Source organism: Fringilla coelebs (genome assembly GCF_963513975.1).
Source record: "Fringilla coelebs genome assembly, chromosome: 7".
Taxonomy (NCBI): domain Eukaryota; kingdom Metazoa; phylum Chordata; class Aves; order Passeriformes; family Fringillidae; genus Fringilla; species Fringilla coelebs.
The window spans coordinates 27438439-27464720 of record NC_140035.1 but is presented as its reverse complement, the minus strand read 5'-3'; the positions used below and the strand labels follow the sequence as shown (position 1 = coordinate 27464720).

Sequence of the window (26282 nt, the reverse complement as noted above, 5' to 3'; positions counted from 1 at the left end):
GAACCTCAAAATAGCTATAGAGCACATAAGAAATTGTTTGGCCGCTGCCTGTGGGTAGCAAAGGCCTTTATCCAAGCCTAATGGAAAACAGACAGGAAAGGCCATTGTCTGTTCTTTGTTGAGTTGCAAACCATTCAGTTCCCACCAAAGCACAAATCACTATTTTTTTTTACTTAGAGTCATCATTAAAAGTGGGCCTTTAACCACCAATCACCAATCTGAGGTAAACTGAGCAGGGTGTACTAACACTGCTGAGTCTCTTTGTGCAGCTGACCTTCTCACCCCTTATCCTCAAGACTAGCTCTAAGTCATCCCTTGGAACACAGAGATGCTAACATGTCTTCTGCCAGAGCTTAAGCACAGGAAGTCATATTCTTTACATGGGCTTTTCCTGGACTGCACTGCTTCCAAAGATGCCTGTCAGAAGACAAGCATCATCATCTTATTTTTAGGTTTTTGGTTTTTTTGTATAGGTTCAAGAGGCACACAGAAGTATGAACTCAGTTCTTCATAATCATGTTAACACTGTTTGTCAAAAGGACATGCCAGATCCATCTGGCAAAGAAAATCATAATACTGAAGGTATTCTAGTTAGACCACCTGCTCTAACCCATGAATACCGGTCACATGAAATGGAAAAGGAGAAGCAGCAGAATCATCAGTTAGAACAGTCTGACAGAAACACAGGTAGTATTGGTTTAGATGGACTGATGTTATCATTTGATATAAAAGTATCTCCCGTCCTGACAAACTATTGTTAACAGTAGATCCAATCTCTTGTGAGAGGTATGAACCTCCTAGATGACCCAGGCAATCGTGCAATCCCTCTGGGAGATACATATGTGTGTATTCCTGATTCATAACGTCAGAGATGGTGAACGAAGGGAGACAGAACGCAAGCATCATTAAGTCAGAGATACAAACTCTTCAGGTATTTCAAGTGAACAGAATGCCATTCTGCTCTTGGACCTTCTGTTTGAAACTTATCTTTACTAATGCTTACTTTGTAAAAATAACTTTTCTTCTGAGCTAACACATCACTGTTTGGCAGCACACAAATAATTTTTTAAAATATGAAATAAAATTAAGATTCCAAAGGTTAGAACAAAAAAATGTTTTCTTTTTAGAAAAATGGAGATGACCATTTTTTACTAAGAATTCAAAAGGGCAGATGTCCCGGCTGCAGCACACAACTGGTCCTCACTGAGAAAAGCACAGTACTGGAACAGGAGACATTTAAAAAAAAACGTTCAGTGACATCATTTGAGCAAGACACGGGACAAGTGGCTGGACCAGCTTCTCCACAGAAGGGTTTCCAGTCTTTACCATGTGGCCTATGTTGCCTACAGCAGCACTGGCAGCAGCTCCAGCCACACACAGGCACAGGAGATGCCACTCAGCAAATCGCATGTATCCCCTGCCACAGCACAGGCACTGTGAGCAGTGAGAGCCACTGCCCCACAACAGCCACAAGCCAAAGCTTGTGCAAGACATTCTGCAAAGCTGAGATTCATACATGCATTTACCTTTGATAAAAATTACTTTTAATTAAAGAAATAAACCCAAAGGGTGTGTTTTAATTCTCTTTACAGAGAGGAATAGCCAAGAGGGCTACAATTCATACACCCCTGCAACACACGGCAGCTGCTAATTTGGCTTTTAACAACACACATGCACAAACCCCTCAAGCTGGCACTGAACATCATGGGCAATGCTGAAATGCAAAATGCTAATGTGGGTGGGGAAAACAGCGGTCAAGGGTCTATAATTCTTGCTGATTCTTGACACTTTTAACTTATATTTAAAGAGAGAGGCCACTTTTTCCTTATCACTAGTGACAACTGATGAACTACTCTCCTCATAAAACAGCACAGCAGGCCACTGACTAAGAGGATGTCCCCATGTGATGATCTTCAGGTCATGTATGTTGCTTAGATGCTAACAAGCTTGTTGTGACTGATGTTATTTTCCTTCTTTTTTATTTAAGAAAGTGAGAAAAGTCCTGTTTTTAGGGAAATGAATACGCAGTAAGGAGTATAAAAGTAAGCAAAGGGGAAGTTACAGTAATGTCAAGAGCCCCACAGCCGACCCTAAATGCTTTAGTGCCAGAGCCACAACTAACATCCAAAGAAGATATGAAATGTACTTCTTTAAAAAAACTCAACATTTCTGCAAAAGATTAAGATGTATGTATATAAATACACACTATATATAAAGCCCTCTACTTATATAGACAGAAGTAAATACATATGCATGTATCAGTAAAAAGGGTATTTTTAAAAGTCAGAAACACTGTTCAGGAAAGATCTGGTATGCCTTTTCATGAGGCTTCCACAACATCTGCTTCAGAGGAACAATTAAAAACTCTTCCTCAAAGCACATGATGACAGTTTTCCCTAGGCTTACACTGGCATTATCACTGTGCTGCAATCCTCAGCTCCTTCAGACTGGAAATAAGAAAGCTGGGAGCCTTTCTAAATCATGTTTCTAACCTCTCTGAACCTACACTGGCCTCTAGAAACACATTAAAAGAGAAACAGATTGCTCAGTCTATCCATTATTGGAAGTAAGCAAACAAACTTTCAAGAATAAAAGAGCACATAAACAACAAATCAGTAATATTGGAAAAATGAAAGAGGAGCCAAAGCAGATTCTCAATTTAAGGAAGCTATGAAAGCTTTTTCTTACATTCTTGATCTGTTGAAAAAGAAATAATTGAGGCCTCCTCCTTTAAACTGAAAAGCCTCATCATTCCACAAAAACTTTGAGACAGCCACAGTCTCAAAACTCACATCCACAGAAAGCTATATTTTGACAGACACTGATGGCAGGAGCAAAGATGACATATTCTTCATACGCAGACAAAAAAAGTATGTCTTTTTAATTTTAAGTCCACAATGTATTTATTTCTTCCCACTGCCTTTCTAACTTCCTCCCACTGAACTAAGTTGTGTCATCAGGCAAAAAGAAAATATTCACACCAGTTAAGATTTTCAGTTGTGAAAGAATTGTGATACAGTGATAGTCCTTCTGATAAAAATAGAAAGCATGACACTTTGAAGTGAAATATCTATTGAGAAAGAGAGCTAAAAAATATTTTAAATGCTATGAACCCAGAACACTGGGACTGAAATAGGTAACTAGTACAAGTTTGATCCCTTGAGAATTACCTGAATTGCATGATTAAGTGATTCAGTTCTGGAATACCTCTCTCCATACATATATACATATATACACACACACACACACACATATATAGTTACTTACAAAGTGTTGGTTTTATTCCTGTATCTATTTGTTAATCAAATTTAAAACCAATGCAAACCTTTTAAACAATTATTATTATAATTAAACAATTATTAATTATTATAATTAAAATCCTGCATTTCAACAATGTTAAATGCCTTCTCCCAGCTTCAGCAGGTTCAGCTTCTAGAGAAATCAGACAAGCATTTCTCAGACTGGCAGAAGCATCCCCGTGGGACTGGGAAGGAGAAAGGCAGCTTGAGAACCACTGAAATAAGCCATTGGTCTATAGTTGTCATTTATTAGTATGTCTTCTTTAGTAAAAAAGGGGGATCTCTGATTCTTCACTGAGGCAGGTTTAAACATAATTAAGCCTTGTCATGTATGCACAGCTTTGTACTATAAGGTCTTCTATCCCTCAAAAAACAACAACAACAAAAAAGTAAATAAAAAGGGGGAAAAGAGGCTTCACATAGCAATATTAGATTAATTCATGGTGTATATCTTGAACAAAATTACAACACATACTAAATAGCTTAATTACCACTTCAAGTGATTACAGACACCCATGAAGGCAAAAAGCCCACAGAACTGTTAAGCCTTTTGTTTCCCAACCACTGTACACATTCCATTATAACTGGTTTTAATATAAGCTCTTCTTCAAATATATACATGTATCCCAGGGATACTGGAAAGAGTGGACAACCCATTATAATCTCCCTCACATCTTCACACAAAGCCCAAGTGGCAGACCCAGGGCCAGGAGGAGACACAAAGCCTCCATCCTCATACCTGACAATTCCCAAATCTGGCTGTACACTAACTCTCGTGCTGCCGAGTAAACTGTGAATGTTTTAAAACCTTAAGGGGATGGGGCAGGGCAGGAGAAAAAAAATTAAAGCAGAATTATATTCTAGCATCAGCTGACACAAGACAAAATTGACATGCTGAGCTGAACTAACTGAAAACTTTTTTAGAATTATGAGCATAAGTAGTTTAGTTGTCTTTTTGGTGAGCTCAACAGAATGCACACTGAGAATGTTTACTTGAGATTTGATACAATTCCATTTGTGTACAGCTTTTACATCTGTTGCTAATGATATCAAATTATTGATTGTTCACTTTCTTATATTATTTAAACATTAGCTATGCACTCAGCAACCTGATGCTTTTCTTTTTTTTCTTTTTTTCCAGAGAACTTTTTATTTCTGTCTGTCTTTGGTTCTAATTACTTTGATCTTCCAGAGAGCATAATTAATTTACTGTTTATTTATTTCTATGAGAAAGGAAAAAAGTTTGACCTAGTAGATCTATATGTGGCAATTTGTAACAGAATCACATAGCTTATGTTTAGGAAATCATGGTTTTGATTAAGAAGCAACCATTTAGTTCCCACTGTTTTATTAAAACAGACATTAGCAGATAATAGGAAACACATTTAACACTGTAGGCTGCATTTAGTTTGCAACGTCAATAAAGTTATTTTGAAGCCCCTTCCTATTTTGTATTTACCACAGCTCATGTGAATTGTTTTTTTGCTTTTACTTTCTAGTAACCAGCTCTAGAGTTACACAAGGATACGAGTGCTGGTTCCAAGAACTCTAAATCATAGTTTTACCTAATCTATCCAGCTATAACCTAAAAAGAAATCATTGCATCATCCATTCACCTTCATGGAAGTCCTTTTTAAAAATATTATTAAAAGGAGTACGCGATGACTATGCATGTAACTTGAATCCCTGATTTTGCACACTAACTGAGCTGTCCTGCAGCACTACCTGACCATAGAAAACAAACAAAACAACACTAAAGGAGAGATGATGAGAAATTGAAACCACCTAAAGTGCAGAAGTCTTCCTATTTGCAGGCAGTTAAGATTAGTGCTCTGAAGTTGCTGTTTATTCTCCATGCACCACTGTACCTGCCACAGACTCTTTGTTTTCTCTCCCACTCATATGGTTGATGAATCAACACTACTTGAACTGCTTTATAGCAGCTTGTGTTTACTTCACACATACCTTAACCTTCCTTTTTCTCCTCCTACGAACACACACAAACTTCCAAGCAGCAACGACTGGCTGTGTCTCTGAATAGCACAGATACAGAGTTATCTGGCAAACTCTTCGGGTTTGGATCCTTGACCTTTTGATTGAGGTTTCATTCTGCTTTTACTGCACTTAAAAATTTAACTGTGCACTTACTAAGTAAAGAAAAATTAAGAGCATAAGCTCTAAGAGTGGAAGAAAGTAGAAGACAACAGTGTACTAGAAATACTCAGGAGCTGTAGTAGTGTCTCTACAGTTAAGAACACTACAGTTGAGGGCTTCCAGTGTCTCTGCAACTGGCACCCTTGCCCAGTTTTGAAAAAATAAAAAGAAAAATGAAAAAAAAAAGCCTATTTCTGTTCTCCCAGAACAGCAAGTAAAAGCGAATGGTGATGACCTTGAAGCTGTTTGATTCTTTTGATTGCTTTTTAACCAAGAGGATATGTTAAAGTACTTTGAATAAAATCCTGTTATTAAGAGACACCATTTAGAGAAAAGAAACGCTTCTGAGTCACACAATGGCAATTTACAGAGAAAAGAAAATATCGAGTTTATTTGGCATGAGGGTAACCGCATACTGAAATGTCCAATCAACATTTTTACTTCTAGCCTAAACCACTTTAGTAGGTGAAAAGCAACATCTCCATTTCCTTGCCCGCACTGTTACCCCAATCCTGCCTGGACAATTTTCCTTCTAGACACAAATAATTTCACCACAGAACATTCCTTCTTTTTCCCTACTGAAAATCTAATAATTGCACAGCCCAGGCATAAGTGTCTAACAGGTATGCTCTGCACAAGCCAGATGTGCAAAGAAATAACAGATGCCTCAGAACTTGTTCTGATGCTTCATGCAATTTTGTTTCATGTGTTCCTAGCTCAAGCAGCAGACTTTTTATGGTATTATTATGCAGATTTCTAGGCTGTCCTAAGGAAACAAAACAAGCAACCTTTTGTGGCTTATGCCTCCCAGCCTTTTATGAGGAAAAGACAGCACGCTCTTTTTGAAAGGTGCTAACCTTCACACAACTGAAAATACAGCAGTTTCTCAGGAAGGACATGACATTACTCTATTTCTTCATAATGTTTGTAAATTCTGTTATCATTTTCCTGGCTACTGAAAGGATCACAGACAGAAATGATAAAAACAGTCTATGCCTTCTTTCAGACAATGAATCTTCCGTTCAGTGGTGTAAGAGAGAGAAAAACTATGGAAAAACCCTACCCCAACATACAGCTAATCTCCAAGGGTGATGGAGATTTGGGGAGAGAGGTCCCAGGTGGAATTATGAAAAAGCTTTTGACTATCCTCTAAGTCCTGAGCATTTAAAGCACATGAGTGTTAAAAAACCCCCAAAACCCAAAAACCTACTAAAACTAATAGTCCAATGCACACTTAAGTCCCCTGCCAAAGGAAAGGAACAATAAAAGAACAAACCACACACGATGGATGCTTGTCACATCATTTTGTGCACCACTGACAGGTGATCAGACAGTTCAGTGGCGAGAATGGGATGAACTTAAAAAATAATTTTACCTCCTCAGGCACTATGGACCTACTAATACAATTTCATTACAGAAAAATACATACAAAGGGCTATTTTTTCTCATGACTTCAGTGGGTGCAGCACCTTGCTATTTATAAGTGTCTCCCAACAAGCAGTACTAAATCCTCTGTATCCAGATTCCACAGAATAAAATACAGCAGGAATGCCAGTACACTATGCAGTATTGAGAATAGAGAACAAGGGCACATGTAAACTTCAAAAGTCAGGTTTTTAGCTTTCAGGAACAAAACAAAACTAGGGCAACTTACATAGTAATTTCACTTTTAAATCCTGAGATACTAGAACGTTTTCTTTCCAAAATGTTTTTGCTTAATTCAAAACACAGTTGATCTTTCAGCACAGTGAAATGGGATGTTTTAAGTATGTTTTGTGTCCTGTGTTTCCATGCCAGTCTTGTTTGTAAAGTATCAGATTTAATTTCAAATGTGCTATGACTGTGTTCTCTTTGTAGACAAATTCACAAATATTATTATTGCTTATTATTACTTTTATTTAAATCAAATAATCTCCAACTGTCATCAGAATTTCAAGAACTTGGAAACAACAACAAAAAAATCAATTTACCTTTAATCTTCTTGTACTTTTTGTACCATCTCCCAAACTCCTGGCACTTGGTTGCTGACACATTGGCATAGTATGTACTATTTACAATGGATGAAATCATACTCTGGAAGTATAGAAAGAAAAACAAAAAGGATTTAAAATATCTTCCATGACTAGAAATCTTTTCCCGGGAAAGCAAATGACACGCGAGTGCATAATGATCATCCATGTGTGACTTTAAACCCAAAAGAACCATCTTCTGATGAGTACAAAATATTGGTTTTATTCTCCAGTCTGTACGCCCAGCCATGAATAAAATCACAATAATAATTATTTTGCACAATTACGTATAAAAAATGAGGTACAAACCTACACTGAGACCTGCAGCTCAGGCTAGGGGGGGAAGTTCTACTTTGCTTTGTACTTGTGATACTGCAATAGCCAAATTTTAGTTGCATAACAATAGGCAGGGTCGTGTTGAGGAACACAGGCTCACTGCACCAAGCACAATTTAAGAACCAGATTCTAAAGGTAAGATTAGATGCCCCAGCATGCATAATCCAAATAATGCTTTTCAGATGTCTCTGTTCTGCTTCCAAATGCAGCAAGACTGCACAGCCAAGAACTGGAGAACATCCGTGCTACTTGGTGCAGAACAACAGTTAGGCAAATAAGTTAAATTAATATAATTTATAGAAACGTGTGATTAGCCCTTGTGTGAAGAATCACCCACAAGAGAAATTAGCAGCACCATTCAGAGCACAGGGAACTACACATACTACAACACAGCGCAGTCAAAACCCACAAGAAAGCTCAACAAAACTGAAATATCACTTGCCTAACCAGCACCCCTCCCTACTCTGCGAATTCCCCCTAAGCAACTCCATATAAGCTGAATAAAGAGATGGCTGCAAACTGGTTTTCCAGCACCTGTTACCAATAAAAAGGATATTTAATATCTGGGGTGCTTCTGCCCATAGGGTGGCAAACAGCCTCATTATTGGTAGTTCTTCCATTCTATTTTTCCATTCCCTTCCTCCATGCTATAGAGGAGGCATCCCTTTAACATTTCACTGTCCTTTACCTCTTTCTGAACTCTTCCAGGGTCAAACTGTTCCCAGCACATGTACACTGTCAGCAAGGAAATGCAATCTAACAGCACCAACACATGGGAGTCGATGCACCTTCTCCACAGACTGTATTTTATTTTCTTCATGCCCTCCCTTCTGCACTTACAGCAAAGCTCAGAGAAAGCTGGGGCACCTTGTGCAACCTTTCTGCACCAAGAGGAGAGAGCAAGGATGATCTCACAGCTCAAACCATGGCTTCAGGCTCTGGTCTATGAGCTCCTGCAGGCTCTTGGCCATCCCTGGAAAGCTACAAGGCTTATGCACTGGATCACTGAATTTAACAATGCTTTAAAAACAAAATCATCCCTGCCCTCTGCCATATTTGCCCAGCCTCCTGTCCTGTTCACGGCAGTATCACAGGACTGTCCTTAACTCTTGAGTTTTAGGAACTTAAAAACATGAGCAAAACTGAACAACTTAAGATAACTGGGTGGTACAGATTACTTTCAGTCTTCAACAAGTAATTTCACTTTCACTGAAGAGGCCTCTCTGCCTTTTCACTCTGCCTTTTCCACTCAGAGTGCTATGGTGCAGTGCAGTAGAGTTTGCAGGCCATGAAGTAAGAGCCTTAAGTAGCAGCTCCAATTTCTAAAACTGAGATTCAATTTTCTAATTAAAATCAATATTTTGAGACATAAACCTAGCATTGTGGCAGTCAGCAGCAATTCCCTGCCCATAAATCTTCCCTTGTTCTACAGCATTTTAACAAGCAATAGAATTCTGAAAGCCTGACATGTCGATAGCCTCTGCTGAAGAGGGTTTTTGAACAAAGTTGAGCAAACCTAGGGTTTTTTTTTGCATCACTTCAGTTAAATTTCCATTCACTAAAGAAGGGTGGGGAAATTGTTGAACTCCGTCTACATATCAATTTGGTTCTCTTAATTTATTTTTTTTTAGGGTGTGGGAGGTTTCTTCTCCAAATCATCTAGCTCTACAAGAAATCAACACTACTGAAATCATGAGGCTATTAAATACCACTGCATGTATTAACCCATTAACCTTTATTTGAGAAAGCAAAACTTAAACTAAACAAACAAAGTAAAATCAAACAGTAAATCAATCCTTGGTGAAAAAAAATCCCAGGACAGATTCTCTTCTGCAGGGGAAAGAACTGTAACAATTTTCGGACCACATATCCTTGCTATTATACACAAAGGAACACTAGGGGTATTCCTCTTAGGAATCTTGATCAGTCTGGAGAAAGGAAATATCCATTTAAAAGAGAGTGGGGAAAAAAATCACTTACTAGTTGCAAACTTCTAAAAAATGCACAATATTTCTGGAAAAATCCCTAACGAAGGAATAAAGCAGCAGATATGTTTGGTATGTGTGTGGCCATGACAGCCATGTGGAATGAATACTACTTAGACCAGGAGTTAAGAAATACCCACACAAAGAAAATCTGGTGCAGTAAGTTCAAGGAGAAAAACATGGGAAACACTCATGTCCTAATAAAGCTTGCTCCAGCAAAGAGACAAAAATGCATGGTCAGTGCTGAAATGAGTGATACAACACAGGAAAGAGATCTTCACAGAAATCTCTATGAAAAGATGGAAATATTGAAATAATTGGATTTCTTTCTGCCACACACACTCCCTCTACCTACCCTCCTTCCCCCCAGCTTGGTTAACCGGGATTAATTTGTTTGAGCAGGAGCCGTATGCTAAGGGTAGCTCCACTGCAGACATGTAATACACCTAGCAGAAAAAACCCAGAACAATTTTAAATCAAAGTGAATGATTACATTTCCCATTAGCAGCAATCAGAATCCCCATCCAGGCTGCTTGGAGAGCTCGGGCACTGAGAGCCAGAGATGGAGCACTGTCACTGGTGGGAGCAGGAGCTCCCCACGCTGCCCCTCTCCACTTCTGTACTTGAGGCACTGCGAGCACATTAATAAACAGCAGCATTTACTCTGCAGTTTCACTCCTAAGAGACCACTCTGCAATTTGCTGCTGTCAATAATATATTAACCACAAGGGGGTTGTAATGACATTTCACATTTGGCACGATATTTTTTTAAAACTGATTTGGGAGAAGGAATTGTATTAGAGGCATATTCAGATGATGGTAATAGACAGCTTCTATACAACCTTCCATTGTATCATCTGCATTTTGTGAGCTAAAGCAGAAGAGACTGAAACTTTTTATGGCAATAATAATAACGATATAAGCTGCATTCTGCAGTCTTAATTCAAGAGTTAGTCACTACCCAAGGTCATTTTTACCTGTGCTTAAAAGTGAGCAAGCTTAATTTCCTACAAAGGATCTCCTCTTAGCTTTTTCCACTAAATAAACACTGGGGAAAAGATTTTGGCTGCTATGCTTCTGCCATCAGTAATTTTGCAAATATATGTCAGACTAAGCCTATAGAAGGAGTAAACCAATTGCAGTGTTTCCACCTGGTAGGCTTTGAAACTGAAGTGGGAGGAAACAGACCCAGACAACAAATGAATTCTGCATATGAAATGATGCATAGTTTAGTTATGCTGGATATTGAACAAGACTGGGCAGAGACAACCATATGCTGCAATCATCATTAGCTGACCAGATTCCACAGATAATTCTATTTTAAAAAATGACACCTAAACTGTGTGAAAAGGAAAACACTTTCGTATTCAATGTGTATTCCACACAGTGCATATCTACAGTGTCTGTTCCTCCTTTACTAAATCATCAAGTTCCGTGGCTTCTCCTCACAAAACCCTTCCATTCCTGTTAGCTCTGTAGATCCCACACGGCTAAATAAAGTGAAGAATGTGATTCCTACCAGCTCCATATTTTACCTCTGTACTTTCCCTGGAGTTGTAATCGTAACACAGCAAGGCAAATTTGTGGTGAACAGAGAGAATTCTCTCGGTTCATGGAGGCTTTGGATCATGAATTGCAGGATGAACACACAGTGCAATGGAAAACAGACAATCACAGGAGAAAAAATGTTGGATATGAGCAAGCAAAGCATTGGATTTTTAGGAAGCTGGAATTACCCATGTTTTGACTTTTAAAAGATACAATGGACAGATTAACCTGATTCTAGTACACATTTTAGAAGGCAATATATTCTTCATGCCTATCAAAGTTACCTGGTCTGGGTGCTAAAGTGTTATTCTGTTTTTTCTGAGAGGCAAGGAGAAGTAAGTCATAAAAATTTCATGAATGTCTCATTATGACAATCTGAAGTACAAATAGAGCTCGTGACATCTGTAGGAACCTGTGTCTTAGACATGACATCACTGCCGTTTAAAAAGCAATCATGGAGAATGAGACTGAGCTTTTGTTCTTTTTTTAACATAATTACCTATACACTTCTTTGTTGCTGGTTCCTAGAAATTGGGCCACAATTGTTAAAACTGCATGCTTTTTATCATGGTTGCAGGCTGATGAGAGCTACCCATGGGTTAGGGGGGAAGGTAAGCCTCTGCTAGTGGGAAGAAGCCACTCAAATCTTGTATTTAAGGATCATTAGTCCTATTGCAATAGGTTCAGATAAAAATCTAAATAATGGATTTACATCCCTATGAAATCAATTAATTCATAATTTTTACCTGGCAACCCACTAAGAAAACATGGTGTAAAAGATACTATTTAACATATTAATTAGTATTTCTCCTTTCTAAAGAAAACAAGAAATTTATTTGGTATTTATGGAATTGTTTAGTGTAGGCCCTTTACAGAAGAAATATGAGCTTTAGTTCTTGCAAATCTTTCTTTCCCTAAGCCTGCTGAAAGCACTGACCTGTGAGAGAGGGCATTCTTTGGCTAATGTGCTCTGATTCATCTCTTTGAGCAGTTCCTTTAAGGCATTGCGAACTGTGGCATGGTTCCACTGCTCTGCTGGCAAATCTTCCAACTTTGAACAACTGTTAAAACAGAAAGCAAAAACGCAGATAGAAACATCACTCTCACAGATGCTTACTTTTTGTGTGCAAGTGCTATAGACCTTTAAGCAACAAGCACAATCCTGGAGTTTCCTGCTTGGCCCGTCCATCAAGGCGCTTCTCCCCTCTATCCCTCTCCCACCAAGTATGATTACCAGAAGATGTGCAGTTCAACATGCAGCTGCTGATCCTCCTTTGGCATATGCGTGCATAACCATTCCTGCTGGGGCCTGATGGAGAGCAAAGAAACTGCATAAATCGAGCCCCAGGAATGGCTGAGTAAAGCCATTCTTTCTGGACAAAGATACTCCTGATGGGGTAGAAAAATAAACATATATGCTATACTGCCACTAACAAAATCCCTGAACAGTGAGGGCCCTCATTGTGTGGAGGCAAGACTTTGAAAAATTAGTTTAATTTTATACAGGTTCTTATACTGCCCTTATCATTGAAGTATCCAAGAGCCTTTCAGAAACACATCAAGCCATATGCCCAACATCTGTCACGTGCAGTTAGTTCTCACTGTCATTCCATAAGAACTGCATATGTAGTGAAGCTTTTGTCTTCAAATGACTTGTGCCTCTTTTAATTTAACAAGCTTATGGTCTGTGTCTACATGCATGGGGACAGACCCAAGAAGCACATCAAAAAGGTGGGAGAAGCTTGTCACTGCCATTTCTGCTGCAGAGCCTTAATGCATGCTCTCCAACGGCCCCAGAAGGTGGTTCTGCCTTCTGCCCTAACAGTCTGGCTTTTGCCTCAGAGCTGAACCTTCAGCTGGTGCTTGAGAAGTTCAAGTAGTCAATGATCATCTTTATGTCTAAGTCATGGACTGTTTTTTTTTTATGTGGCATTCAGACACTTTAAGATAAAGAATGAGACCTTAATCTCAGGTTACTACCCTTTGTTAATACAGATGTGACAACAGATAACATGAACTCCTGGTAGCTCTAGAGCAGCTATAGGGTCTAGACACTCTTTTACAACTACATAGCAGAGATGCAGCACAGCTGAAACATTTTCACAGTATATAAAACCAAGGAAAGACCTGTTAATGGAAATCAGAAAACCCAAGCACCATCAGAGACTCAACAAGAAAGAAATGTTGCTGTTTGGAAGTTCAATGTCAGTGAGGCATCAACAATTTCCAAATTCTAAACTGAATGGAAGGTTCAGTTGGAGGGTATGTACCTGTCACCAAAGGACACGCACAGACCCCTATGGGCCCCTCTTCTGTTCAAGCCAAAGTTTCAAAAGAACTGTCAGTAAGTTATTCCAAACTGTCTGTTACTTTTTACTCTTTCCTCTGTCATGTGCTGGCCATACAGCTACAGAGGCTGTGCAATGTGGGCTTATGTGCAGCTCTGGCATATGCCATGCACTGCCAGGGACCTTACATTTGAGGACTCTTTAGAAGGCCAAGAGAGAGAGAGGAGAAGAAAAAAGGAGGGAGGAGTGGGAGGAAAGGAGGGTAAATAAGTGTAAAAGTATTGGGAGCTTTTGCTTTGCTAATCAGAACTAGCCCTCAGGGAAGGAAAATGTCTTCCCAACGCCAAACGGAGCTGCAGTGACACTTTTCTTCCTTGTCTTCTGTTTGCTGGAAAGACCACTGGAGAGAAAAAAGGAAATTAAAAAAAGCTCCCCTCCTCCACATCTCAGCAACTGGCTGCAGAAGACCTGGATTTCCACAATGCAGCCCCTAGAAAAAGGCAAAGAGTTTATTATTTGATAAAATTAGAACTTAAGAATCCATTAAATCACAGACTGTGGAAAGGTCTGCTTCTAAAAGCCCCATATTTTTACTTGATTGGGTTTCTGCCCTTCCCTTCTCTGTTACCATATTGCTATTTCAGAAAACATACAATATCAGTTGGAATATGCACCAAAAAGCTGCCAGGTGACCCACCCTTCTCTCCATTTTCTTTTCATTTCATCAAAAGCCCAGAAATTAATGAAGACAGGATGTGCTAATCTCTGTAGTAATGCTGTAACCAACAGAGCAGCTCAGAGAATAGGGAAGGACAGATGTTCAGAAACACCCACCTTTGTAATTGGATTTTCAATGTCACAACATGATAGACATCTTGTAGCATGTCGGCTACTGTCGCATCTGGTGCGTCAGTCACATAACTGAGAGGGAGGGGATTCCACCTCCCAAGCTTGATTATTCCTGAAAAGAAAACAAAAAATCCATACTTTATATTTTATCAGCACTTATTAAACCCTTCAGCAAGGTTGATTGTTCCCACTATCCAAGATCTGCCTTGAGGTTTATTGCAGTCTTGCCCAGAAAGACATGTTCTGCTCACTCGTGAGGAAACAGTGGAGAAGAGCAGGAATAGATTCAAAATCTTAAGCAGACAGCTGCTGACATGTTCCTGACTCTTAAATTACCGCAAGGAAACACAGGAGACTTCCTTCACATCCTTCATCATAGCCCTAAAGCCTAGTTCTTTAAGTTAGAATAAGCTTTAAGTACTTTCTAGTCCTGATTTTGCAGTCTACAAAAACTCTTCAGTAAATAGATGCATTACTTTTGACTTGAACAGGAAAATTCCTATGCGTGGGCTTTCAGCACTGTTACAATCTAAGCATGGTACGATTCCCAGTGTGGATGGAAGCCCAACACGCAGGAAGAGTTCTCTCTCAGATACAAGTTGCACTATGCAGACAGTTGATTTTCTTTGTGGGGAAAAAAAAAAAAAAAGAACCAAACAACTGCAAGCTGCTGACCACAGATCCAAAATAGCTTTTTGGAGGCGGGGGAGAATGCTGTATGTTCTATTTCTACTTCTGTTCATTCTTTAATAGGGATCATCACCTCTTCTGGATGAGCTTGTCAGAAAGACTGTAAACTTGGATGGTAAACCATTTGGTGCAGAGGTATTATTTCTGTTTAGACAATTACAGAGGGCCCACCCACACCAAAAACAATGACTAATCCCAGGAATGACTTCCAGGAAGACACCAAACAAAGAAAGCCACAGTGCCATCTTACATGACAACAAAGCAGTTCAGTCTTGCTCTGCACTATTACCACTACTGCTTTTATTCCCTCCTTCATTATGCTCCCATTGCCCTACTGTTCTGCTCATTTAACTCTCCTCAGCTCAGCCCTACAAGATGCCATTCTCCCATTTAAACTGATGCCTTCTGAGGTTTCTTTATATACTGTGTGATCTTTGAAAGGACATCCATAAACTCAACTGCCAGAAAAAAAGTAATATACTAATACATGAGAAGACTACTTCTTCTGAAATAACAGGCATGCCAAGAACTCCTCTTGGGTATCTGGAAGGATGTTGTGGTGCCAAGAAACTTCAATCGTCTCCTCCTCACTTTCTACTCCCAGCTCTTCACCAGCTCTGGAACTAACTGAACTGCAGTAAATGACAAAAACCATTTATCCCGATCTCCCAAATATGATCATAAGATAAATACCACAATGAAACTGTGAAACAAAGCTTCTTGCAGAGACAATAACAGAATACAAGGGGCCCATGAACTACCTGCTATAGAGTATTTTCCCCCATTCCTACACAGATTGAAGAGGAAATAATTTTAGTACAACTCCTTGTCTGTAGCACTTAAATCTTTGCATTTACCACCGACGTACTGTTTTCCAAGGCATTCTGTCACCACACGCTGAAAGAAGCTGAAGTGACCTAGTTCATCCTCAGTGGCACAAAGTTTCACTGTAACATACTGGTACAGACAGGCTAATATTTCAAGAGCAGATTCAGAAGCTTTTGGCAAAGAGATATAGTGTCCAAATGAAACAAAAAGTTACTAAGTGTTGCTTGATATCCAATGCTTGAAAATGGGACATAAACAGAACAAAAACATTTCAATGATGCACTGTTTCAGTATTAAGATTTAACAATCTGGTGCTGAATATGCTGCAGTATAAATAGTGCCTGGACTCAGATCCAGTAGAGTAACACACAGCACTCATTCACAGCACCGTATGTCTCCAGTGCTGGCTCCTTGAGTCATATTCTACTTGCCAAGAAAAGCTGTTTTTCTTAAGGGGATAGTTTACTTAATGTTATCTCTGGTGACAACAAGAAATGCATATAGTACAGCATACATTAGTCATTAAATGAGCATCAAGGGTCCACTGCGTAAAATACATGCTGGAAAAACAGTTTAGCTGCTGACTTCCTTCACCTCCTCCTGCTATATAATAATTTAAAGCAAAATCATCTAAAAATCCAGAAATCTATACTGGCTTCACAGAACACTTGGCTTCCTATGTTTAACCCCGCCAAGTTTTCATGTAATTGAAAAAATAAGCATCATATGTGCCCCATAAGTCACATCTAAATTGGTAATATTTTACAAGAGGCTTTATTTTTCATTCAATTAAGGAAAGCACTCAGAGAGCACACCATCTGCAACTGCTCGGGCCAGGCAATGCTGGCAAGGGACAAAGAGATGGTTGGGAAGCACTGAAGTTACTAAAGGTGCCCCCAGACTAAAAGGGTTTAAAGAAAAAAAAAAAAAAACAGTAAAACCAGTGCAGCCAGAGTGCACCATGGGAAATACTATGCAAATTGTTTTACAGGAATGTCTGCTACTACTGGAAGTTGAGGAGATTTTTTTTTTTTTTTTTTAATCCTCCTCTACAACTGGAGAGGAAATTGTTTTGGCTGGATTTAAACAAACACAGGTGTTACCATAATGCTCAGTGCCTCTGCACGTTAACACCTGCTGAGAGTCCTTTACTCTGTGTTACAGCACTGCTGATGCACGCTATTTTTTCAGCCGGTGTGATATGACGTGTGAAATATTTTTTTCCAGAGCACATTAAGCTGGTCCAAACGATAGCCAGAAGCCATGATTTCCATTCAGCTCCTCAGCAGACTTCACAGGTGCTTATTTCATGGCACCAACACTGTACTTAAGGCAACTCTTGGGCTATGTTTGGGAAGATGATGCCAGCTTGTTCAGCAAATGTGTTCTCTGCATACTAAGACATCTCTGAATGACTACCCAGCAAAAACTGAGCAGGCCAAAATTTTCCTCCTAAAAAGGTCCCTTCTTATCCAGACTGGGTGCTTTTAGCATAACAGCAACCCCAAGATGAAAACAGCCTGGCAGCAAGGGGTCACTTCCACATACACTTTTTTTTTGTTCCTCTCATCGACTTCAAATGGTACAGCTCAGGCGTTTAAAGAAATCACTAACTGCCCTGGCTAAGCTTTTATCCTACCCCAACTGACACTTGGGATGAGAGACAGGAATGAGGAATGGTCACTGTGTTATTAATGAATATACTACTGCTCTGGGAGTATCACTCCTCTGTCAGCTCCAGAGCTTCTCAAAATTGTGTGGATAATGCACAGGAGATCAGAAATCTCAGGAAATACAAAAATACGTCTTCCTTGAGTTCCCAAAACTCTTCTGTTAACAAATCTGGCTCTCTTTCCTATATCTGTTGGGTCTTTTTTCCTGTGAAAGTTTTTTGAAGGGAGAGCTAACAGATTTCAATGCTTGCACACACTCAAGAAATGGCCATACACTAGAACAGCTCCCAACTCACCAAGAAATGACTGAATGCAGCCCAGGCCAATTAGGCAATTAAAGACAATAAAGACATCAGTTTTCTCAAAAGATTTCTTTTCAAAACCTATGTTAGAAGAGATTTTCTATCTACACTAGCTGTTGGTTCTTGAATGGCATGTACTTCTACAGTCAGGTCTTTTATTAACTTTAATAAAAGCTCAGCTGCATCAAAACGCAGACAGGGAAAAAAGACAGAGTAGCTTTGTGTAAAATGGGTGTAACTCCCTTTACCCACAAGAATGACAGAACACACCAGTGGCAAACTTCTGTGAGCTCAAGTGTCAAGTTTGCCCATAACAACCACTGAATTCACTGCTGTTGCTCCACTCAGGCCAGTGAGGTGCCACCCTGCCAGCATGTTTCCAATTGAGTTTCGTTCAAAAGGCAGCTCCTTTGGAGGAGAAAGTGGGAACTACACAAGTGAGAGCAGAACACTACACTGAACAGAAGCCTTGCCCTGCTATATTACAGCTGACCCATTCTATATCTAGCAGAACTCATCACAGGATCCTCATGAGCTTTATTTTATCACCTGAAAAAATGATGCACCTAAAGCCCTGGGATTATTCCTGGGATGTCGCCCTAGAGATATGTGAACTGAATGGATGCAAGGTTAGGGCTAAAGCAGACTTCCAGTATAACTACTTTGATCAGGAGTATAAAATGACCAAAAGCAGAAGGCTACTTTCTAGAAAAACATAGCTAAGCTGGCAAACCCTTTACATTATTATGTAGTTCACACAAAAATTTCAAGTCCCATGAAAATTATTTGTCTATATAGGATAGAAACCTCATTTGTCATTATAAAAGGAAAGATAGAATGAGTGTGCTGTGTGGCTAAGAATGCCAAAACTGGGCTTCAGAACATACATATCGCAGTCTAGCTACAACCATGGAATAGGTCCTAAATGGAATGAAGACCACATCCTGTATCTCCCACTCCCCTGCACAACTAACTTTTAATCTAACTTTTAATCTGGGTAGCAATTACTGGATATCTGGATAACAATTACTGGAGCACCTCAGGTATCTTTCAATACATCACTGCCATAAAATTAAACTCTTCAAATGGGGCATTTTCCAAATTCCTTTTTGTGGCTAAACAGTGCAAGCAAGACCAGAACATGCTTCACCCTGTCACTGGCTCCCTTCAAACCATCCCCAGCTCCCACCCTGGCTATACTCTTGATTTCATTTTCACAAATTATGAACATACCTGAATTGCAGCTTACATGGATACTTGTAGTATTGATGCAAATGCATATGCAGCATTAATGTAATTTTTAAAAATCTTAATCTGCCAGGGTTAAAAGCTAGTCACATGTCCTACAACTTGTTTCCTTGCATCCCAGGACCACAGCCAGACTGCAAACACAGGGCTGGTTGAAGAACACAACCAACATCGGCTGCTGCCTTGTGAAATTCAATCAAGTAGTTTTGATCAAATATCGTGCTTTTAAACAGCAGCTCTTATCAAAACAACAGACACTCAGGAGAAATTGCAGGTTAGCATTAACACCCAAGCACTTCTGATTTCTTTTACAGGTCCAAATGAAAGGCCTCAAAGCGATACCCAATAAAAGCCCCACTTGTGGGACCACCACTTCTTTATCACCCACTATTGCAGGACTTCCTTCCAAAATGGGTAGACTTCTGCGACAGTGACTGCATCTGTTCGTCCCCTTTAAAGGCATCGTGTCCCTATGCTTTAATATGAAATTTTCCTTTGTTGAGCTGTGTTTTCTTACAGAAATTGAAAAGTGCCTGTCCAATGTAATAAGTACAAAGAATTATTTATTCATAAACCAGTTTGCAGAAAATCACTACCCTGAAGTACACAACAATTCAACCTGTGTTTCTTACCTCTACACTGGCTGTAGTATATCATCACACTGTAACAACATAAAGCCATAATTTGTAGTTATTACTGTTAATCCAGCAAAGTGAATGACTTTTCAAGTAGAAAGGATGAAAAAGCAACAGGAAAAATTACAAGAAAATAAACTGATTATATTAATTTTTGTATTTATATTATTGAGCCATCTTTTCTAGCTTTTTGGAAAATGTAAGAAAATACTATACTGCCTTTGCCCATTGTTATAAGGGTGCCAATATTATTCAATTGAATTTCAATCAATAATACATTTTGGGGTAACAGATGGGAAAAATAATCAGCAGAATACTCCTCCATACTTTTAAATCACCTTTCATCAGAGGGTCCCAATGCACTTAAAAAATACTAATTAACTGAACTTTGCAACATCCTCAAATGTGAGGTAGACTGTATTCTGCCAATTGACATATTGGTGATGTAGTGATTGAAAGCACACAAGGAACATAATCCTATGCTTATGCCAATACAAAAGAATCCCCCTCCTTCCTCATTTCAGCCCTTAATAAATAATTCAGTGAGAGAACAGGAATAAACTATGTGATTACACTGTGATGTACACATCCACAAATCAACAGGAACACCCACAATCCCCGAATGACGAATGCTCCACCCCAGCTCATGAGACTTGTGCAACTTCAGGGCTCTGCACAAAAGGGTGACCTTCACCCAAGGGGAAAACACAGCCGAGCCACACAAAGCTCTGGAAGCACAAAGCCCCTGCTGCTGCTGCTGGAAGTCTTTGCTCTTGCTGTTTAAAAATGCTCTCGTAAACTCTGCGTACCAGTGATGGTTTAGAGCACAAAACAACACAACTTTGAGCCAGTCAGTTTAAACACTTTCTGGCTTGCACATCTGTATCAGTACAAGAACTTTAATATAGACTATGCAATTACATGATACATATGATATTTATATTATTATATATTAAAAATTGTATGGAATTATGGGCATAACTATCAATTGAAAGACTGTTAGTGTTACAAGATTTCATGCCAAACTTCAGAGTACTTTCATAGATGAAAATGATTTTGATACATGAAGCTTGGTTTTGCGTTTTTAATTTTTTGAATGCTAGCATTGCCCCTTCCTTTCCTCCAGCATGACTGTATTCAAGTATTTAACTTAAATAACATACACTAAACACTTTAATGGCTTGTAGTTCCACATATCAGGTTTAAATTTACAGTAAAAAGATTGTGCCTCATGTAATAGATGCTGCTTCACATTTGGGAAACGTTATGTGAGGACCCTGACTTTTATTAGATTAATTTAATATAGGCACTAAGTTACTAGACTAAATTAATAAAGATCTTCTTAAAAAAAGAAAAAATGAGGTGGGGGGAGAGAGAGAGCAAACAGAATGAACCCACAAATTAAATAAAATTTTCTGGAGCTTGTTATTTTGGAAGTCTTTATTTAATTTTCCAACCTCTATTCAGTTTGAAAAAACAGTCAATAATTGGTAGGGAAACAGGAAAAAAAAACCTTGATGTTATTTACTTCAGGGGATTATTTTTAAAACTGTTATATGATAGAACAGGAATACCAAAAATAAATAGCAGGGCAAGGAAGCAAAGGAAGTACTATTAAAAAAAAAGACAACGAGCCATTCACTTAACTTTCCAGAGTGGATTCAATGACCCTTGTGAGTCTCTTCCAACTCAGAATATTCTGTGATTCTGAAGTATTTTTTACATTTCCTGTATTACTTATAAAACTACCACCTCCACTGAGGAAAACCACATTCAGTCCTGCATAATATCTGTCTTTTGTCATTTTTGGGGTAAGTGTGCACTTGTCTTGGACAGCAAGAAAATGCAGAAAGAGAGAGAAGTCGACTTCTCTCTCTCATCTGATACAGAAAACCACTCCTGTAAGTATCACTTCCAGGGCAGAATACAAAGTCTTTCAAATCATGACAACTCATGACAACTCATGACAGAAAGGCTACTGCATCCCAGTGTCCTTCATAACCCTGCTAGCCTGGAGTTCAGCTTCACCCTCCACCAGGCTGCCCTTCCTGAGAGGCACCCTCACACCAGGGCAGTCTCAGTGGTATTATTCAGTAGAGCTATTGCCCATAGGATTGCAGCACCTGCTGCATGTCACTAACATCATCCCCACATAATGCCCAGAACAGGGCATTCCGCCCAGTTCTTCATGAAATTTCTGCCTTTTGGACAATCTCTGCTGTTATGGAAAGATTGTTCCTAGCTTAGTCCTGGGACACCAGGAGCACAGGCTGTGCCTCCTCCCAGGGAGCAGTGCCTGTTGAACAGCCTGGAAATCCAGAGTGTCACAACTCAGCTTATTCCTTGATCAAAGAGCTCCCTTAGCTGCTGCCATGAGTAGAGGTTTGCTTTGCCATCTTAAAATCACAGCTGTTCCTCTTGCTTTGGACATCGGCTGTCTCTCCTGAAGTCCCAGGGTCCCCGGCAAAATGTGCTACTTCTCTGCCATCCCAGCGTGGCACCGGGACTTGTCTCTAATTTAGGGCCTCCCAAAGAGCCAACATGAGCAGATACAGCTAGTGGGGACCTGCAGTGGGCTTCCAGCTCAGCCTTACAGACTGAGAATGGGGGCTTTAGTGCAGTTGCATCAGTTGCTAAGAAACATGTTGAGTACATGCAAGTGTACTCAACAGGTGGTGCTTTTCTCCACTGCACATGTTCCTGGACAGCCATAAACAATGCCGGGATCCATCTCACCACAAATTTTGGACCAGGTTACTGTACTGCCATCTCACCACCTATAAAGGGCTGCACGTGAGTAAAAGGACCAGAGTTTTCACAAACATTTGCTGTCCAACCTTTTTTGTTAGCTTTCTGCCAGCCCATTGCCACCAACAATCTGCCTCATGACATGTTCAGCAAAAACAAGTGTATCTGGGCAGACAGCCTTTGGTCACTACCTCCCTGAAGCCCTTCTTGAATTTTATATATTTCCCAATGGAGAAGAGAAGAGGTAGAAGACATTCTCCCTCTTTGAGGAAAACCCTGCATCTGTTTTTAAATAGACGCCAATGCCCCAAACTCCATCAAATTCACACAGCTTCAGTGCCTGCCTATAAGCTTCACAAGGAAAGTCAGTCTACTGAGCAGAAGAAACAGCACAATAACATGGCATTGCAGCTGAATAAATAAAACACGTTTTAAAGGTTATAAAAGAGCATTGCTAACAGGACATTGTAGAGGATAATAAGCTTAGAATTAAGCCTACAGACATTGTCTGGCCTTGTATGAATCTGAATATCCTGCCCACTCACAGCAACAGCTACAGAGAGCACAGAAAGTCTGGCTCAGTCTGCAAATATACAGTAGCCAACTATCTTTGTGTTGAGTCAACTACAAGTAGATTTGAAAATTCATGGGTCTCAAGTCCAAAGAAAAATAAGGGCATACAGCATGCTGTGCTGCACAAACAAACCTCTAAACTAATGCAGTTTCATATTCTGGCCTACGTAGTTTAACAGCTTAATCTCTTTAGTCTAAGATTTGTGTCTTGGGGTTTTCCTTACTCTGTATAAAGACTAGCAGAATGTTTTTTCCACTAAATTACTACTTTTGGTTTGCCTTCTGTCTTTTCTTTCCTCCCACCAGACACTGAGTCCTTGACTTCCATGAGAAAAAAACAACACGAATGACTGAAAAACTAGTAGGGCAGCATCCAACTATCAGGATAGAAAAGCAAGTACTGCTGAGGAAATAGAGGGATTGAGGACTTTACTGATAATCTCAAATGACTGCTTCCACTAATTTACCATGAATGCAGTAAGCGAAGACACAGTTGCTGTAATTTCTGCCATTCAACTTTGAAGCCATCTGCTCTTTGTAGCTGCATTACTGTAAGAGTATAGCCAGATCCATACAGGATTAAAAAATATCCACCAGGTTGATCCCAGTACCTCTAATGACATTCAGTTAAGAACCAATTCCACCACAAAGCAGTTAGCAAGGGAGGTAGTAACACTTGCATTTCAGCATTTTTATATGAAAGATTTTTATGGAAGCAGAAGTATCCACGAAAATCCACATGCACATGTATATTTAAGAACAGGCACTGTTTGTAGATACTCAGGTCTGTCATAGCACAAACAGGTAGAAGGTAAGGGACTAAACCTCCCCCTTGCCTTACAAATTGATTGACGAGAAACAGAATAGTATCTTTATGGTTATAATATTTCTTTTCAAAATACATTTTTATAACCCTAGTTCTTAATTCGCACAGCATTGCAAATTCAGATGAATTTAATTAAATTAAATAAGAAATTTTCCTTTACTGACACTTATTTCAGTTGATAATCTGATCTCAAGTTCCTCGTCTCTTTCTTTTATTCCCAGGAAGAGCAAAAAATTCTGCATTTCTGACAAGTCTAAATAAAGCTGTGCTGGTTACTGAACTATGTTACATTTCCTATCAACAGAAAACAAAAGCGGAAAAAAAAAAAAGACTAGTTCACCACTAGAGGAGATGACTCAGAGCAAGCAGGAACTGTTACCAGACTCAGAAAAAACAGTTTTCCCTTGTACCGTTGATGAGCCCACATTAATGTTGAAATGAACCTAGATTTGTTTTCTTAGCCCACATCTTCCTAGAACTGAACCTATTTTCTTACAAAGCCACCAGATCCTTTTTGGATCCTGTTAGCATTTTAAATTCACGTTAGTCATTTTGTGAAAAAGAGACCGAAAAATAGAAAGACAGAAATAACTATTTTTTAAATTTAAATTATAAATTTCTGTGCACATGGTAAAGACTGGAAAGAGTTATTAACATTTTGGATCTGGAAGTTTGCAGTACACACCCATCATGCTCAAAAGTATTTCCAGTTCCCCACTTCTTTAGTAGCAGCTAAGATTGTCACGTAATCACCACATATAGAAATTGTAGATCTGCTATGAAGAAAAGTATCTCTATCCCAGCCAAAACCAGCCTGAGTGCTTAACGGACAGACTCTCCAAGCCTCAAGCACTGGTGGCACTGTGAACACCCTTGTGAGATGGTGTAGAGCTCTAGTACCTCCTCTCACCACTTTCTCTTTCCTAAACTCTATCTCATGTTCAAATCAAAGAGATAAAAAATGCTGCAGGGTGGTATTTCAGGAGAAAAGGGAGTAAAGACTGTCATTTCTAATCATCTCACAAAGCCCCAGGTGTCTTGTGCCCACGTATGCACAGCTTCTACATGCGAAAGCAGAAAAGGAATCTAGAGGCCCATTCCTGGTTTGGGGGAATATAATTAAAGAAAGATACAGGGCGATGATGCCTTATTCAGAACATGGCACCAACACTGGAAAATCCCTGGAATCTACCAGAGATACCATTTCACCATAAGGCATAACCTATACTGCTGCCAGCATTCTCCTCTGTACCACAAATACAGAGTATCTGACTAGGGATTTCAACTAATAGTATCGCGCTACAGGAGAAAACAAGATATAAATAACTTACTTCACAAAGTCTTACGTAGGAAGATGAAGACACTGCATACATCTTCTCAAAGAATAGGCTGAACAGCCTCCATATAATCCAGATATATTCTCTTTTCCTTACTGGCACAGGGAACCAGAGCAGACCTCAGCACTGAGGGAGCATTACTAGCCCAACACACCGAGGCAGCTTTGGGAAGGTATCGTTTTCACGATCTGATTGATTTCAAAGGTCACCCTGGAGGAAAACCTCAATCTGGTTCCTGCCGACACAGCCGTTTCCCACAGCCAGTATCTATTCTCTGCTCTTGGCACTCACTCAGGTGGTGGGACGTGGGTTGTTGCACTGTGGGTATCTGCATCTTAATGAATGTCCATTACACTCCCCCAAAGCCTATTGTTCATTTGGAGGCATGGAGTGTAACTGGTTGTTTCATACTGGAGGTCTTAAGACAGTATGCACACCAAAGAAATAAAGACTTTCTGAGTATGAAAAAACTTTGGAACTACAGAATTATCCCAAAAATCTGAGCTGCCTAAAATGCTACAGTAATTGAGACTTAAAACTATTTGTAATTCCTTCTAATCAGCAAAAAAATACTCTCCTTTCTTCATTTGACATCTGAGTTCATAGTGGATGAAAATCCAATCAGAGGAGCCTATCAGCACTAAAAAAGCTCTCATTTTCCCCACATGGTGACCCTGGTTTAGAGTTTATCACAGATTCACTCATTTGAAAAGCTCATGCAGTAAGGGTCCCAATCAGTGTGACCAGTCATCACTGTAGTGTAGATGGAAAAGATCACAGCCACACCACTAAAACTGCAAACTAGAAGAATAAAATTAAATATTAAACAAAACTGATAAATTAGAGATGAATCCATAAGATTTTGTGAGAAATGGCTTAGTCTAGGTAAACTGCTCTAGACTAAACATGTTGTACTGATGAAATTCAAGAGGTTGTCCAGTCAAGCCATACTGA

The 26282-nt window shown here is 39.4% G+C and overlaps 1 protein-coding gene across 1 annotated transcript in view; it reads right to left on the bottom strand.

Moving 5' to 3' along the window:
- Nucleotides 1-26282, bottom strand: part of SATB2 (SATB homeobox 2) — a 125124-nt gene that overhangs the window by 55510 nt on the left and 43332 nt on the right. Inside the window, exons 3-5 of the mRNA XM_084208876.1 lie at nt 14454-14580; nt 12269-12392; nt 7424-7526 (exon numbers count right to left, since the gene is read on the bottom strand). Of these exons, the coding sequence (XP_084065002.1) occupies nt 7424-7526; nt 12269-12392; nt 14454-14580 (354 nt within the window). The remainder of the gene's footprint in view (nt 1-7423; nt 7527-12268; nt 12393-14453; nt 14581-26282) is intronic.